A 14,493-nucleotide genomic window follows, 5' to 3' on the forward strand; every position below is an offset into this window, starting at 1 on the left:
CCGGAAGGAATTGGTGAGCGGTACTAAGAAACCCCTACAGGGGAATCGAATGCAATTACTGTAGAGTCGACGGGAAGTCGCAAGCAGCACTCTACCGCTACGGTTTCTTCCTAGGTGGCGCACCACCCAACTTTTTCTACTCCTTGGATATTTGGGAGGGAGCACAATGTCAATAGTTTTAAGTTAGCTTTGAGAAAATCAAGGACCTAAAGAACGTGATATGATATATATAAAAACAGGAATGACTCAGTATAATTTTTCCAACAGACTCACTTTGGGGGAGGCCGCAGTTTTAACCTGAATGGGTACGGAAAAAAAAAAAAACAACTACAAATCAAGCTATGGAAATAAACGTTTATTAAATAATTATTGACACTATAAAAGTTGAGTCGTTTCCAGTCCTCCCTAGTATATCAGAAAACACTGTAAGATGTATCTAAGTGTACTATACATACAAATAAATGTTCGCACGTGTGGGTGTTTGCTTCATTTTTCGTTTAGGAGTCTTCAGATTGTACTCTTTGCTCGAGTCAATGTTTTGACTCCAGCATCACTTTTATCAATTTGCAACAGCAAGGAAGCTCCACATGTTCTCCAACTACCCATATACTAAAACAATGAAATAACATGTTTCTAGCTATTTTTTCAAAAAGAGGGATATAAGTTGCTTCAGCCATGTTCCCTATAAAACTTCATATGGAAATCTTGAGGGGAAAAAAATCCACTCAAGGATCAGGCCTAAAATACTTTTTGTTTTTTAAATAATCAATTGAGCTAATAGAAGTTTGGGTATAATTTTAATTAATAGCTTTCTTAGAAAATGTATTTCTTAAAAAATGTACCATGTGGACTGGAGTTATACTTATTCAACAATCCAAAGTGCCTTATATAATTTTAGGTACTACTTACCTTATTCACAGTTTTCCCTGTGTATCTTTAACAAATACTGCATTATCAAATGGTTGAGTATAAGCAGAGGGCTGTCCTTGGCGATTCTTACAAATATGGAGGCCAAACCCTTGCCCTTCAGGTATGCCCAGAGTAGTTTTCAATACATTATTACAATTAAGATCTCTCTCACACACATACCACCAAATGTCTGCAGATGTTCAAAGTGGAGTCGTATCACATGCATTTCACTTACTATATATAAATAGAATTAACTCTGCACACTCTGTGCGCTCAAAGACAATCTTATTCAGCTTGACCCTTAAAAGTAAGTCAAATATTTCATCTGATTCTCAGCTCAAGAACCAGCAATCCGATCCAAATTGGGAACAATCTGGTCCAAATCTGGAGGAAATACTTCTATGATGGAGTCACTGAGAAATAATATAATATACTCCTAGATAAATAACAAGCTTTTTTTGTGGGTGATTTTGATCATACAAGGTTTTTGACATATGCATGACAGAATCTAACCCCTACATAAAATGCCACTCTACATTATTAGCCTAGAAGTGTAAATAGCTCCAGTCTTCAAAGTATGAGAATGACAAAGCACCCATTTATGGAATCTTATTTAGCCATTAAGTGATGATGTTTGAATTATATAGAAAGATAAGAAAATATGTATAAGGTAACATTAAGTGCTTACAATACAGTAACTGAAATGTACTCTATATAAAAATACAGTCAGGACTGACTGGCATGGCTCAGTGGAACGAGCGCCAGCCTGTGAACTGGAAAAATAGTCATACCTCGGTACTCGTCAGCTTCAGAACTCATCAAACCCTGTACTCGTCCCACTCAGATGAGAAAAAAGTGTTTCAGCACTTGGAGCTTGATTGGGACTCATTGCACTGCTAGTACTTGGGAGTCACGATGCTCCCATAAGAGAAAATGCTTCATCACTCATGGCTTGCTTAGTTCTCATCGGTTTCAGCGCTCCTCATGAGTTCAGGAATAAATTAAGGACGAGCACCAAGGTACCACTGTATGTAAGCATACTCTTGGAAGAAGTTACTCTGGGGTGGTGGAATTATAGGTGCTTTATAACATTTTTTAGGGTTTCTTTCTAAATGTCTAAATGTACTTTTCTTTTTGAATATTTTATTTATTCATTTCTACAGAGGGGAAGAGAAGGAGAAAGAGAGGGAGAGAAAAATAAATGTGTGGCTGCCTGTTGCGCAACCCATACTGGTGACCTGGCCCGCAACCCAGGCATGTGCTTTGAGTGGGAATGGAACTGGCAACCCCTTGCTTCACAGCCTGTGCTGAATCCACTGAGCTACACCAGCCGGGGCTAAATGTCTTAACATACTTTTAGAACCACTATAAGAAGTGTTTATCTGGCATCTCTTCTATGAGCTTGCAGCTGAAGACATTTCTATTATGTTTATTCTACATAGTCTATATGAAGGATCCATATAACAAATTCCTTGTTTATTTTAGATTCAGGTAGAAGGATGAGTTTCTTCAAAGAAACTTCCACACCTTCTTTTATTAAAAAACAAAATAAAAATGAACAAAAAACCCCATAAGAATCACATTGCCTGGTATGCTTACCTTAGATGCAGGAAACTGAAAGCTGCATTTGTGTGCAAAACAGAGCAACATGTTAGTAAGCAGCACATAAAAACCTATACTTTTCTGTATCTTCTAGCTATTCAATTCTATTTCTAAATTCCCTTGTCTGTTATGTATTTTATTTCTAAAATGCCTCAAATAATTATAAAAGTCATGGGAAATGAATACTGTAAAATGGCCATTCCTGATCAAGGATGTTTTATGTTAATTCTCCTATTTTGCACCAATAACTGTATAATTAGAATTTAGTTTCCTTTGGAAGTTATATCTACTTTGAACAGTAAGTGTAAAATAAGAAGAGGTTTTGACCACTACTCATAGTAAATTTCTGAGTCATCTGGCCTAAATGTATCAAGTTATAATTAAAGATATTCTAAGATAAAAGTCAGAAAAAATAAGTTTCCTATGTTTATTATGCATGTGATAATTTTCCTATAAGATGAGGACTAATTAAAGTTAGGAACTAAGATTTTATAATATGAAAAGTTGAGTCAAATGTTATATTGTGTTTTCATGTACAAAAGTTTGGACATTTTTAATTAACTCTTTTAACCAAATATATTGAGGCAAACAGAAGAATAATACTGAATCAGTCAAGAAGATGTGAAAGACACAAAGATATTATAAATGTGTAAAGTCCAGAAAGGCTGGAGGGAAATTTGAAAAAGCTAAAGGAAACCAAAAAGATTTTTGTCAATAATACAAATAACAGAGCAGATATGAGATGTTAGGTATGAGGCATATTTTTAAAGTTAATATTCTTTACATAAAACAAAGCATGCTTCAAACAAATACAAAGTATTTATTACACAAAAATCTATAACTGACAAACTACCAATTTGTAAACTTAGAAAAAGTACTTATTTCATAACAAAAGAAAAAAAACCCATACATTTTTGTTATTCAAGCTAACTTACCTCCAAAATATAAATGTTACAAAATTTTGGTTTGAAAAATGTCACTCTGTGATTGTCCCAATTTATTTTGCTGTGCCATGACAAAATCAAAATATCTTTGAAGTGTTTTCAGTATTTTAAATGAAATACTGTTTGTAACATAAACTCATTCAAAAAACTTTTACATCAGTAATAGGCCAACATACACATTAAATACCTTCTTAGTATAAACAGGAAATACTAACTACAATACCACTTGGAGCTTAATGACTGTCAATTCACATACAACACAATAATCAGTCTGTCTGGGCTAGTGATATTTAAAAAACATGGTTAGCACTCTGTCCTGTTACAGCTGAATATGCTAACATTCTCATCAACTGAATACCAATTTCATTATCTCATATTCTTTTCTAAACTCCTTGTCTCCAGGTTGGAATAGCCCTAAGGAGAAGAAGAGAAGAGCAATTATAAATACATGGGAAATTTCTTAAAAATCCTAACTGATTAAACGTTAACTTTTATTTTATTTTATTTTTTTATAAAGCAAGTTTTATTCAAGTAGATAAAGAGGCCAGGGTGTCAGCACTGATGTGGAAGAAGTGAAAAGTACACATCCAAGTAGATGTGGGCCAACTCCTGAGTGAGTTGTGTCCATTAAATGTGAACTTTTAAAAATGTATATAGATTTATTTTATTAACTTTTTTCTATTAAATATGACATACATACAGAAGTTGCATAAAATATAAACATGCAGTTATTAAATTATCATAAAGTGAACACCCAATCTAACTACTTTATACCTATGTGGAATATGTAGAAGTGGCCCAGAGCCTGTTGGTCCTATCTTTTTAGTCCGTTCTTCCCAACCTTTGGTAGGTTTGTAAAGCCTAGAGGGGTCTCGGCTAACATTGTTTTCAACCTGTAATGAGAAGTAAAATGAGTGCCAGTTAATTTACCTGAAATATTGTTTGGACTTTTGAGTAAAATCTGCAATTAGGATCTTACTAAGACAGCAGTTTAAGAAAAATATCTGTTATGAACTAAATTATAAAACTGTTAATAACCTCGTCAGAAAACTTTTCATTGTGTTCATATAGCTAAAATAAAATTTGGACTACATCAACATATTAATAAACTGTTACTTTATTTTTTCTAGTTCAATTATTTTATTCTATTTCTATTATGAGGGAAATATGATGCAGCAAAGTGTGATAGTGGTATAACCAGACAATAAATTTAGGATAAATAACCACTAGTAAGTTCTTCGTTTATCCATGAGAGTCACCAACATCTTTAGCTATGAGTATCACCACTTAGATTCAGCAATGCCATTGGTCTAAAAGAGAGGCTCATACAGAAACAATGAAGAAAAGAACAGAGTAGAAAGAGAGAATTAATTTAGGATAAAAGAAAATGAGGTGCTTATAATGTGAAATGGCAGAATTGAGACAATAGTTGCTTAAATTGTACTAAGCTATACTTATGTCAATATGTATAAATTTTAAAGATGATACAGAAATAAAGCTGGATATAAAGAAAATTGATGTTTGTATCCTTACAAATCAAGGAATTAGGATAACAATAAAAATAAATTAATATGAGTACAGAGTACCTTTTCTTTTAATTTTGCCAGTCTTCTTTGTTTTTCTGCCTTTTCATCTTCCTTTGTCTGTCTATCAAGAATTTTCAATTCAAGTTTATGTAAATCCTAAAAAAACATATACCAACAAAAAAAGATAACATTATGAAAGTAAAAGCCCTGACTGGTGTGGCTTAGTGGGTTGGGTGTCGTCCTGCAAACTGAGAGGTCATAGGTTTGATTTCCAGTTGGGGCACGTGCCTGGGTTGCAGGCCAGGTCCTTGGGTAGGGGCCTGCGAGAAGCAATGGATCAATGTTTCTTTCCCTCTCTTTCTCCCTCCCTTCTTCTCTAAAAATAAACAAATAAAATCTTTAAAAAAAGAAAGTAAAATAACTAGAATTTGTTTCAAACTTTTGTGGCTTGGAAGTAAAATAAAATCACCTTAAATACTAATATTCCTTCAATATTGACCTTTTCCAACAGTAGTAAAAGCTTTACTTCCTTTGACTATAAATATAATGCATGCACATCTTTTCAGAATCACTTTCTTTTCGGTGTCTCTTATATTACGTTCAATCTAAAACTCCTTTTTTTAAATAGGAGATTAAGCGCACTTTCACTTATCAATACAGGTATGTCTGGTTTCAGATCTCTCATTTTTTTTTTATTTCACAGGTTTTCTTTTTTCTACATCTTTTATTATGTGGCCTGCTTGCTTTTGGGGGGGAAAGGGGTATTTTGTTATTTAGAAAGATTATTTTTTATAGAGACTAAAAGAAATTGTACTAATTATGTTTCTATTTTTTGTACTTCCCTTGCTTTTTGCTTTATGAGTATTGTTGCTGTGTATTTTGATGCATATATCACTTTATTGCAATTATATTCATAATAGTTATATTTCATTTGTACCCTTCTTCATTTTAAAGTAAATTTCCTTGTCTTTTTGATACTCTTTGGACTGAATTCCACTTTGTCTGATAAGATTGTAATCTCTTTCTCTGATTGGCCTATTTCTTGTATATATTTGCTTAGAATCACTTATAGTCCTACCTCTCAGTAATAACCTTGATTCCTTTAAGTATACACTGAGTATCTATAATGTACAAGGTACAAGAATGAACAAGAGGACAAAACCTCTGCCCTCATGAAGCTTCTATTATGGTGGAAGATAGGCAACGAACAGGTAAGGAAATCGCCTGTGGGGAAAAGACAGTCAGTTTGGCAAAGAAAACACATTCATGACCTGGACTTGGCTACCTTTCCAGCCTGGCCTCCTTCTGGTTCCCATCTTCCACTTGATGCCCTAAGAATGGGCTTTCCCCACAAACCACTGTTACACTCCTTTCTTCTCCTTCAAGACTCAAGTATCACTTCTCTCTGATACTAATAGCTATGGTGAGCTTCCTTCCCTACATATGCACCTCCTAAAATTCTGTCACACCTCAATCACTACACTATTTACCACATTATACAGAAATCTACTTGCACATCTTTCCCACTAAACTATAATCTACTAGAAATGAGGGAGCATGGCTTATTCATTTTGGTAGGCACAAGCCTAACATATAAGAAGTACTCAGTTTTTCCTGAACTGAATCTGGAAGCAATACCTCTACATGCAGCACTGCAAATTATTTAGGAAACATATCTACTCACTCTTTCTTGAAATCTGGAAATTTCATCAGCAGCAATTTTCCTTTTTTCTGCCTTTTCTGTTTTTTCTCTTTTCTCCTTTTCAAGTCTTAAAAATTCTTCCTGTTCTTTTTTCTGCTGGGTGTAGTTTTCTAGTAGTAATTTTAGTTTAAACTGGCGTTGGCGTTCTTTCTGCTGCCTTTTCTCTTTCTCTTCCTCTTCCTTTAACTGGGAAGCATATTTCATTGACATTTCTATACTTTTCTGTTTTTTCCAAGCTTCCACTGCCAATTTCTTCTTTCTTTGTTCTTCTTTTTGCTTTTGATTATCTTCTTGTTTATTATGAAAAAGCATAGGTATGTTCTCTGCCTTTTCCTTTAACTTGAAAATTTGCTCTTTTTTTTGCTGCTTTTTAGCTTTCCAGTTCTGAATAGACTAATTGATTAAGAAAACAAAGCAAAAGAAAAATATTTTTAATAATCAACAGCACTTTAAAATACAATCTCAAGTCCATCTTTCTGGAAAGAATATTGATTGCAGAATGCTGGTTGCTTTGGTTTCCAAGTGCTTTTTGTTGTTGTTTGTTTTCAACCAGTGTACTTTTTCTACTGCTGTTTTAAAAAATGAATGTCTTAAAAACTGGATGATTTATACCTTTGGCCTTCCTCTTCCTCTCTTCATCCCCAGGTGCCTAAGGACTGCACCTCATTTGTTTGTGTGCATGGGAAACACCCTTTTCCTCTATCATCTCACTTCCAAATCCTCTAAGCGTATAATCCTTTCTGAGTGACCCTTTTTTGTTCAAGTATCAGAAGAGGAATTAAAAGTGGCATGGTTGAGAGAATGGGCTAGGAAGCCAGGATATTCAGGATCAAATCATGGCTCTGCCATTTACTAGGTGTGACCAGAGACTCTGACGTACTCTGTCTTCCTTTTGCTCATCTGTAAAAGTGGTAGGTAGTACCTCTCAAGCAAAGATATTGTGAAGGTTAAAATGAGTCAGTGTCTGGCATGTAGTGCTTTTTAAGGGTTAAAAAAAAGAGCAAATTAGCTTAACTTACATAGAATATGTAAAGATCATTTAAAATACTAGTAGCCTTCTCTATGCTATAAAAAATACATCCACTGAATTTCTTTACCCTCAAATCAGGAAACTGTTCCCTCACCTTTCCTCATGGTATTTCATTCATTCATTCAATAAGTCCTTATTGTATGTATACTCTATACAAGGCAATGTGATAGGAATCATAGATGATTAAAGTAATACCAAATGCCATGTAGTACTACTCAATGTGGCAGTCCACAGCAATATCAGGGAAAGTTCAGGCCATGTCTGAAAATGAGTATCTTTATTTAGGCAAATGAAGATAAAAATGATAAATCTCCTACTCAGAATCTTAGATTTAAAACTACATTTCTGATGTTTCCCTTCAAATTTCTTTTTCCTTCTCCAACATGCTCTACTTCAGTAAATGGCACCTCGATTTTCACAGCCCCTCCTACCTCACCCCTACATTTAGTCGATCATCAAATATCAGAAAACAGTGGTTGGGAACAAGAAGAGTATGGTAGAATCAAGGTGCTTTACCTTTATTACATGAAGCACTGTGTCTGTTCTTTTTCCCTAGAGAGGTTTTTCTCAAACCTTAGCCTGTAACAGAATAACCTAGAGGACTTGTTAAAACACAGATTCCTGGGCCCCGTCCCCAGAGTTTGGTTTAGGTCTACAGTTGGGGCCTGGTGAGTTCTAACAAGTTCCCAGGTGATGCTAATTTTGCTAGTCCATGCACCACTTTGCTGGGCCAGGGACCCAAGGTTTTCAGTATCCACAAAAAAAGCCCAAATAATTCCTAACAGCTTGTTATTTTGAGTTTTTAAAAATGACTTACATTTCAAAAATTTTCTTAAAGTCCCAAATTTCAATCATCTGACATTTAACTGATTTAGGGGAAATGAAATAATTTATTGTTTCCAGTAAAAATTTAGACTAAACATGAAATCAATATTTCTTTTATGCTCCGTAGGTATATCATCTGTTGAACAGTCATACTTTTATTGTTACATCAAGCAAGTTGAGGTTTATAACAGCTGAAGTCTCCAAAAAATGTGACTCAGACTTCAAGTATCTAAACCCAGGGTAGACAATTTTTGCCCTGTAGGGACATTTGACAATGTCTGGAGACATTTCTGTTAATCACAACTAAGGGGGTGTTACTAGCATCTAGTGGGTGGAAGCCAGGAATGTTGCTAATCATCCTACAATGCACACGACAACAGGCACAGCAAAGAATTCCGTAGCTCAAAGAGTCAACTGTGCCAAGATTGAGAAGTCCTAACTAAACCAAAGCCAGAAAAGTGTTTTTGTGAAAATGGAACTGCTGGGAACTGTCCTGTCTGGTTTCAGGAGCAATAGCCCCGCCAAAAGTCGAAAAGGGTCCACGGCTAGAGGACCTTGGGACCATAAGCCACTAAGGAGACAAAACTTATCCTCCCAGCAGGGGCGCAGCCTCTGCCCCCTTTATTTCACCCTGCTTGGCCCCTGGAGGATGGCTGGATAGTCAATGACAAGTAAGATTCCTCAAGGAAAGAGCCATAATCGCAAAGGAGCCATCAGGGAAGGACTTAGAGGATTGTGGAGGAGGGACAAAAGACCCTCACCCCTTGGCTTTATCATAGCCTGAGTCCTTATTCTATCTGTAAAAATTCTCCTAATCTCTTGGCTGCCTTGCTTCCCCTGCCTGATTCAGGCCTGAAACAAGGCTGAATGGGGGTGCAGCCCTGTGCCGGAGCAGGCAGTTCCTGGTCGGGGGCAATCAGGCCTAAGAAAGAATGCATAAAGTCCCCTGAAACCTGCTTTGCTAAGAATGTCCTCAACTTAAATGTTAATGGTCCAAGCACAAAATAAGTTTGTTTTCCAAGGTTTTACAGCCAATTGGTGTTACCCTGTCTACCAGACCCTGACTCAAAAGGATCCCTGTGATCCCAGAAATGTTGTCTGTAAACCATACCTCCTTTCTTTGATATGCATTCATATGCAAGCTAAACTCAATAGAAGCCCATTGAGAGAGAGGCTTGACAGCTTTCTCCTGAAGAGACTGGTCAGCCTTTCCTCTCCAAGCAGATGATGTCTTGGTAGACTTATTCTCATCCGCAGCGGTCGGGGGAGTTCTGCGGGCTGTGCCAAGATTGGGAAGTCCTAACTATACCAAAGCCAAAAAATATTTTTGTGAAAATGGAACTTTTTAGATATTTGCTACACTTAACAGTTACTCTTTTCTCTGGGGCAGTCAACATTTTGAGTCTTTTCAAATAAGCAATGAGGCTGAAGTTCTAAACCTCATGAAACTTTTAAGAGTTAAAGAATATTTTTTACTGCCTCTGTATTTCTTATTGAAAACCATGTGGCCTTTCCTGGTAAGATGCCTTTTATCAAAAGCCTGGGCAGATCTGGATTTCCCATATTTCTGGTGGGCACATAGGGTTTTGCCCATAATCATAAGTTTTCTGGGCCATTGTATTATTTCTTGGGGTAGAAATGTTAGCCTTGAGAAAGTCAAACCATAGTTCCATTAGTTAAGTAAAGTTACTTGACTTCTCAATGCCTGTATCACCTTCTATAAGATTGGTGGGGAGCGGTGGCAGAAACTACAATGTACCTCATGGAGTTGTAAAGTTAATAAACGTTAAAGAATTTAGCGCAGTACCTAGAACACAGATATATACAACAAACAATGGCTATCATAATTATTACCTCTTTTTTCCTTTCCTCTAGGGCCAGAAATTTTTGATACCATTTCTCATGCTGTTGAACCTCATCGTATGTTCTTCCAGGAAGGTGTTCTAGAACTTCTCCCATAAACGTTGGCTTCCCTTTATGTTTGTTTCTCACCTTTACAAAGGTCTGGTGATCAAAATCATCCCAGCCCCCTTGTCGACCTCCTGTTTGCTGAAGGAATTTTTCAAAATCTACCACTTCTTCTGGAAGAGTACTTGGTGTTACTTTGTCTACAGGAACTTTGCTTGACATTGCCCTGAAAGCTTCCTCTGTTTCTGAACTACCCAAAGCCCATGTGTCAATTTTTCTCGATATGGTGCTCAATTCATTATTAGTTGTTTTCTCTTCTTTAATAAGCTCTTCATATCTAAAATTTCAAAAATAAAGTTGAATAATAAGATATAAACCAATCCATATTAACTCTTTATTTTTCTTCTTATTTAAATTATTGCTCTTTTCATGTCATCTTCTCCACTTAACATTATTTATGTTTATAAATCTAAGCCTTGAGTTTCCTCAGAGAATAAAACAATCTTTCAAATTCTTATCTGAGATTTTAGTGTCCAAATATAAATGAAAATTCACTTTAAACACAAAAAGCAATCTAAAACCTAAAACAAAAGAAGAAAGGTATTATGTTGCATTTGCATAAAACTAATATTAAGTGTATAACAATAAAATGGTTTATATATAACAACCTAGTGGAAATTTATTGGAAATACATATAGGTCAATAATTTTATATTAAAATGTATTTAAAACATACATCAATCTCTGCTCTTCCTTAAAAGTATTAATTGCATTTTCGATTTCTTCCATCATTTCTCTTAGCTTTTCAACAACTGTAAAAAAAAAAAAAAGGAAAATTATATTACATCATTTCAGAATGACTAACAGTTAAATATTGGGAAAAAACGAAATGTTCCCCTGATTTAAAAACATTTCTTAGCCTAAAGAATAAGAAAAATGTGCTTTCAAAAAGTGAATTTTTATTGCAAATCTTTCCTTATGTATACATACCATTACATCATTATTACTTTCCAAAAATGTTTCTTTTTCCTTTTTATTTTTTGATTTAATCTTTATGGTATTTTTTTCCATTACCATTTAGTCCCCTTATACCCCCTACCCCCAGTAATCACCACACTGTTGTCCATGTCCATGAGTCCTTTTTCCTCAATTCCTCCATCCCCTAACATCCCCCTACTAGCTCTCATCTGTTCTCCATCTATGAGTTTGTCCCCATATTCCTAGTTAGTTCAATTTGCTCATTAGATTACACATATGAATGAAATCATGTGGTATTTGTCTTTCTCTGATTGGTTTATTTCACTTAGCATAATGTTCTCCAGGTCCATCCATACTGTCACAAAGAGTAAAATTTAATTCTTTTTTATGGCCGAGTAGTATTCCATTGCATAAATGTCCCATTGTTTTATTTGCTCATCTATTGATGGACACTTGGGCTGCTACCATACCTTGGCAATTGTAAATAATGCTACAATGAACATAGGAGTGCCTATGTTCTTTCGAATTAGTGTTTTGTACTCCTTCAGATATATTCCCAGAAATAGGATGGCTGGGTCAAAAGATCCATTTTTAATTTTTTGAGGTACATTCTCCATACTGCTTTCCATAGTGGCTGCACCAACCTGCATTCCAACCAACAGTTCAAAAGGGTTCCCCTTTGTCCACATCCTTACCATCACTTGTTGTTTGTTGATTTATTGATGATAGACATTCTGACAGGTGTGAGATGATGTCTCATTGTGGTTTTAATTTGCATTTCTCTGATGGTTAGTGACAATGAGCATCTTTTCATATGTCTACTGGCCATCTGTAGATCCTCTTTGGAGAAGTGTCTACTCAGATCCTTTGCCCATTTTTTAATTGGGTTGTTTTTTTGGTGTTGAATTTTGTAATTACTTTGTAAATTTTGGATATTAACCCCTTCTCAGATGTACTGGCAAATATGTGCTCCCAGTTTATGGGTTGCCTATTTTGTTCTTTTCCTTTGCTGTACAAAAACTTTTTAGTTCAATGTAGTCCCATTTGTTTATTTTTTTCTTTTTGTTTCCCTTGACTGGGGAGGTATATCCAATAAAAGTTGCTATGAGCAGTGTCTGAGATTTTCTGCCTATGTTTTCTTCTAGGATTTTTATGGTTTCGATTCTGACATTTAAGTCTTTGATCCCTTTTGAATTTATTCTTGTGTGTGGTGTAAGCAGGTGGACTAGTTTCATTTTTCTGCACCTATCTGTCCAATTTACCCAACACCATTTATTGAATAAACTATCTTTAGCCTACCTTTAAACAGAATAAGTTGTATGTACCTGCTTCCTGTGTTGAATATTAATTGTATATAAAGGTGTGTGCTTATCTCTGGGCTCTCAACTCTGTTCCATTGATCTATATGTATGTTTTTGTGCTAGCACCATGCTGTTTTGATTACCCTGGCCTATAGCAGGGGTCTCCCGTCTGTGGCCTGTCAAGAATCTGACCATTGAGTGAAGCTTGCCTGAGCTCTGCTTCCTGTCTCCTCCCCATGCCTTCCATAGCAGGCAAGTGAGCAAAGCTCACCTGAGCTGCACCTTCTATGCCCCTGCCCTCCAAACCGGTCCGTCCCTGGTGCCAAAAGGTTGGGGATTGCATCCTTATAATATAGTTTGATATTAGGTAGTGTGATTCTTCCAACTTTGTTCTTCTTTCTTAGATTGCTGTTGCTATGCAGGGTCTTTTGTGGTTCCATATACATTTTTGAAATATTTGTTCTAGTTCTGTGAAATATGTCATTGGAATCTTGACAGGAATTGTGTTCAATCTATAGATTGCTTTGGGTAGTATGAAAATTTTAATGATGTTAATTCTTCCTATCCAAGAACATGGTATGTGCTTCCACTTATTTGTATCTTCCTCAATTTCTTTCTTCAGTGCCTTACAATTTTCCACATACAGGTCTTTAATATCCTTGGTTAGGTTTATTTCTAGGTATTTCATTCTTTTTGAAGCAATTTTGAATGGGATTTTCTTAATTTCCCTTACTGTTAGTTCATTATTGGCATATAAAAATGCAATTGATTTCTAGATATTAGTTTTGTATCCTGCTACTTTGCTGAATTCATTTATTAATTCTTGGCAGAATCTTAGGGTTTTCTATGAACAGTGTCATGTCATCTGCAAATAAAGACAGTGTTACTTCTTCCTTTCCAATTTGGATGCCTTTTATTCCTTCTTCTTGTCTGATTGCTGTGACTATGACTTCCAGTACTATGTTGAATAAGAGAGGTGAAAGTGGGCTGTCTTGTTCCTGATCTTAAGGAGAATGCTTGTAATTTTTGCCTACTGAGTACAATGCTGGCAGTGGGTTTGTCATATATGCCCTTTATTATGTTTAGGTATGTTCCCTCTATTCCAACTTTGCTGAGAGTTTTTGTTATAAATGGGTGCTAGATTTTATCAAATGCTTTTCTGCAGCTATTAATATGATCACATGGTTTTTATCCTTCCTTTTGTTTATGTGGCGAATCAGTTATTTGTTGCAAATGTACCAACTTTGCATTCCCGGAAAAAATTCCACTTGATCATTGTGTATGATCTTTTTTTAAAAAAAAGATTTTTATTTATTTATTTTTAGAGAGAGAGGAATGCAGGGAGAGAGGGAGAGAAACATCAATGTGTGGTTGCCTCTCAAACACCCCCAACTGGGGACCCAGCCCGTAACCAAGGCATGTGCCCTGACTGGGAATTGAATCAGCGACCCTTTGGTTCACAGGCCTGCGCTCAATGCACTGAGCTATGCCAGCCAGGGCTGTATGATCTTTTTGATGCATTGCTGTATTTGTTTTGCTAGTATTTTGTTGAGAATCTTAGCATCTATGCACATCAGGGATATTGGCCTACATTTTCTTTTTTTGTAGTGTCTTTCTCTGGTTTTGGAATTAGGATAATGCTGGCCTCGGAAAATGAGTTTGGGAGCCTTCCCTCCTCTTGAATTTTATGAAATAGTTTGAGAAAGAGACATGGTAGTTGTTCTCATTCCATGGTAGTTCTTCATGGAATGTTTGGTAAAATTCACCTG

General features: G+C 35.7%; 1 protein-coding gene across 1 annotated transcript in view; it reads right to left on the reverse strand.

Moving 5' to 3' along the window:
• Positions 1–3,311: 3,311 nt before the first annotated feature.
• The window catches only part of CCDC112 (coiled-coil domain containing 112), a 28,294-nt gene continuing 17,112 nt past the window's right edge, over positions 3,312–14,493 (reverse strand). The window contains exons 5-10 of the mRNA XM_024563312.3: positions 11,182–11,257; positions 10,393–10,783; positions 6,666–7,076; positions 5,042–5,137; positions 4,230–4,348; positions 3,312–3,869 (exon numbers count right to left, since the gene is read on the reverse strand). Of these exons, the coding sequence (XP_024419080.2) occupies positions 3,839–3,869; positions 4,230–4,348; positions 5,042–5,137; positions 6,666–7,076; positions 10,393–10,783; positions 11,182–11,257 (1,124 nt within the window). The 3' untranslated portion in view covers positions 3,312–3,838. The remainder of the gene's footprint in view (positions 3,870–4,229; positions 4,349–5,041; positions 5,138–6,665; positions 7,077–10,392; positions 10,784–11,181; positions 11,258–14,493) is intronic.

The sequence above is a fragment of the Desmodus rotundus genome, chromosome 1 (assembly GCF_022682495.2).
Source record: "Desmodus rotundus isolate HL8 chromosome 1, HLdesRot8A.1, whole genome shotgun sequence".
NCBI classification, from domain to species: Eukaryota; Metazoa; Chordata; class Mammalia; order Chiroptera; family Phyllostomidae; genus Desmodus; species Desmodus rotundus.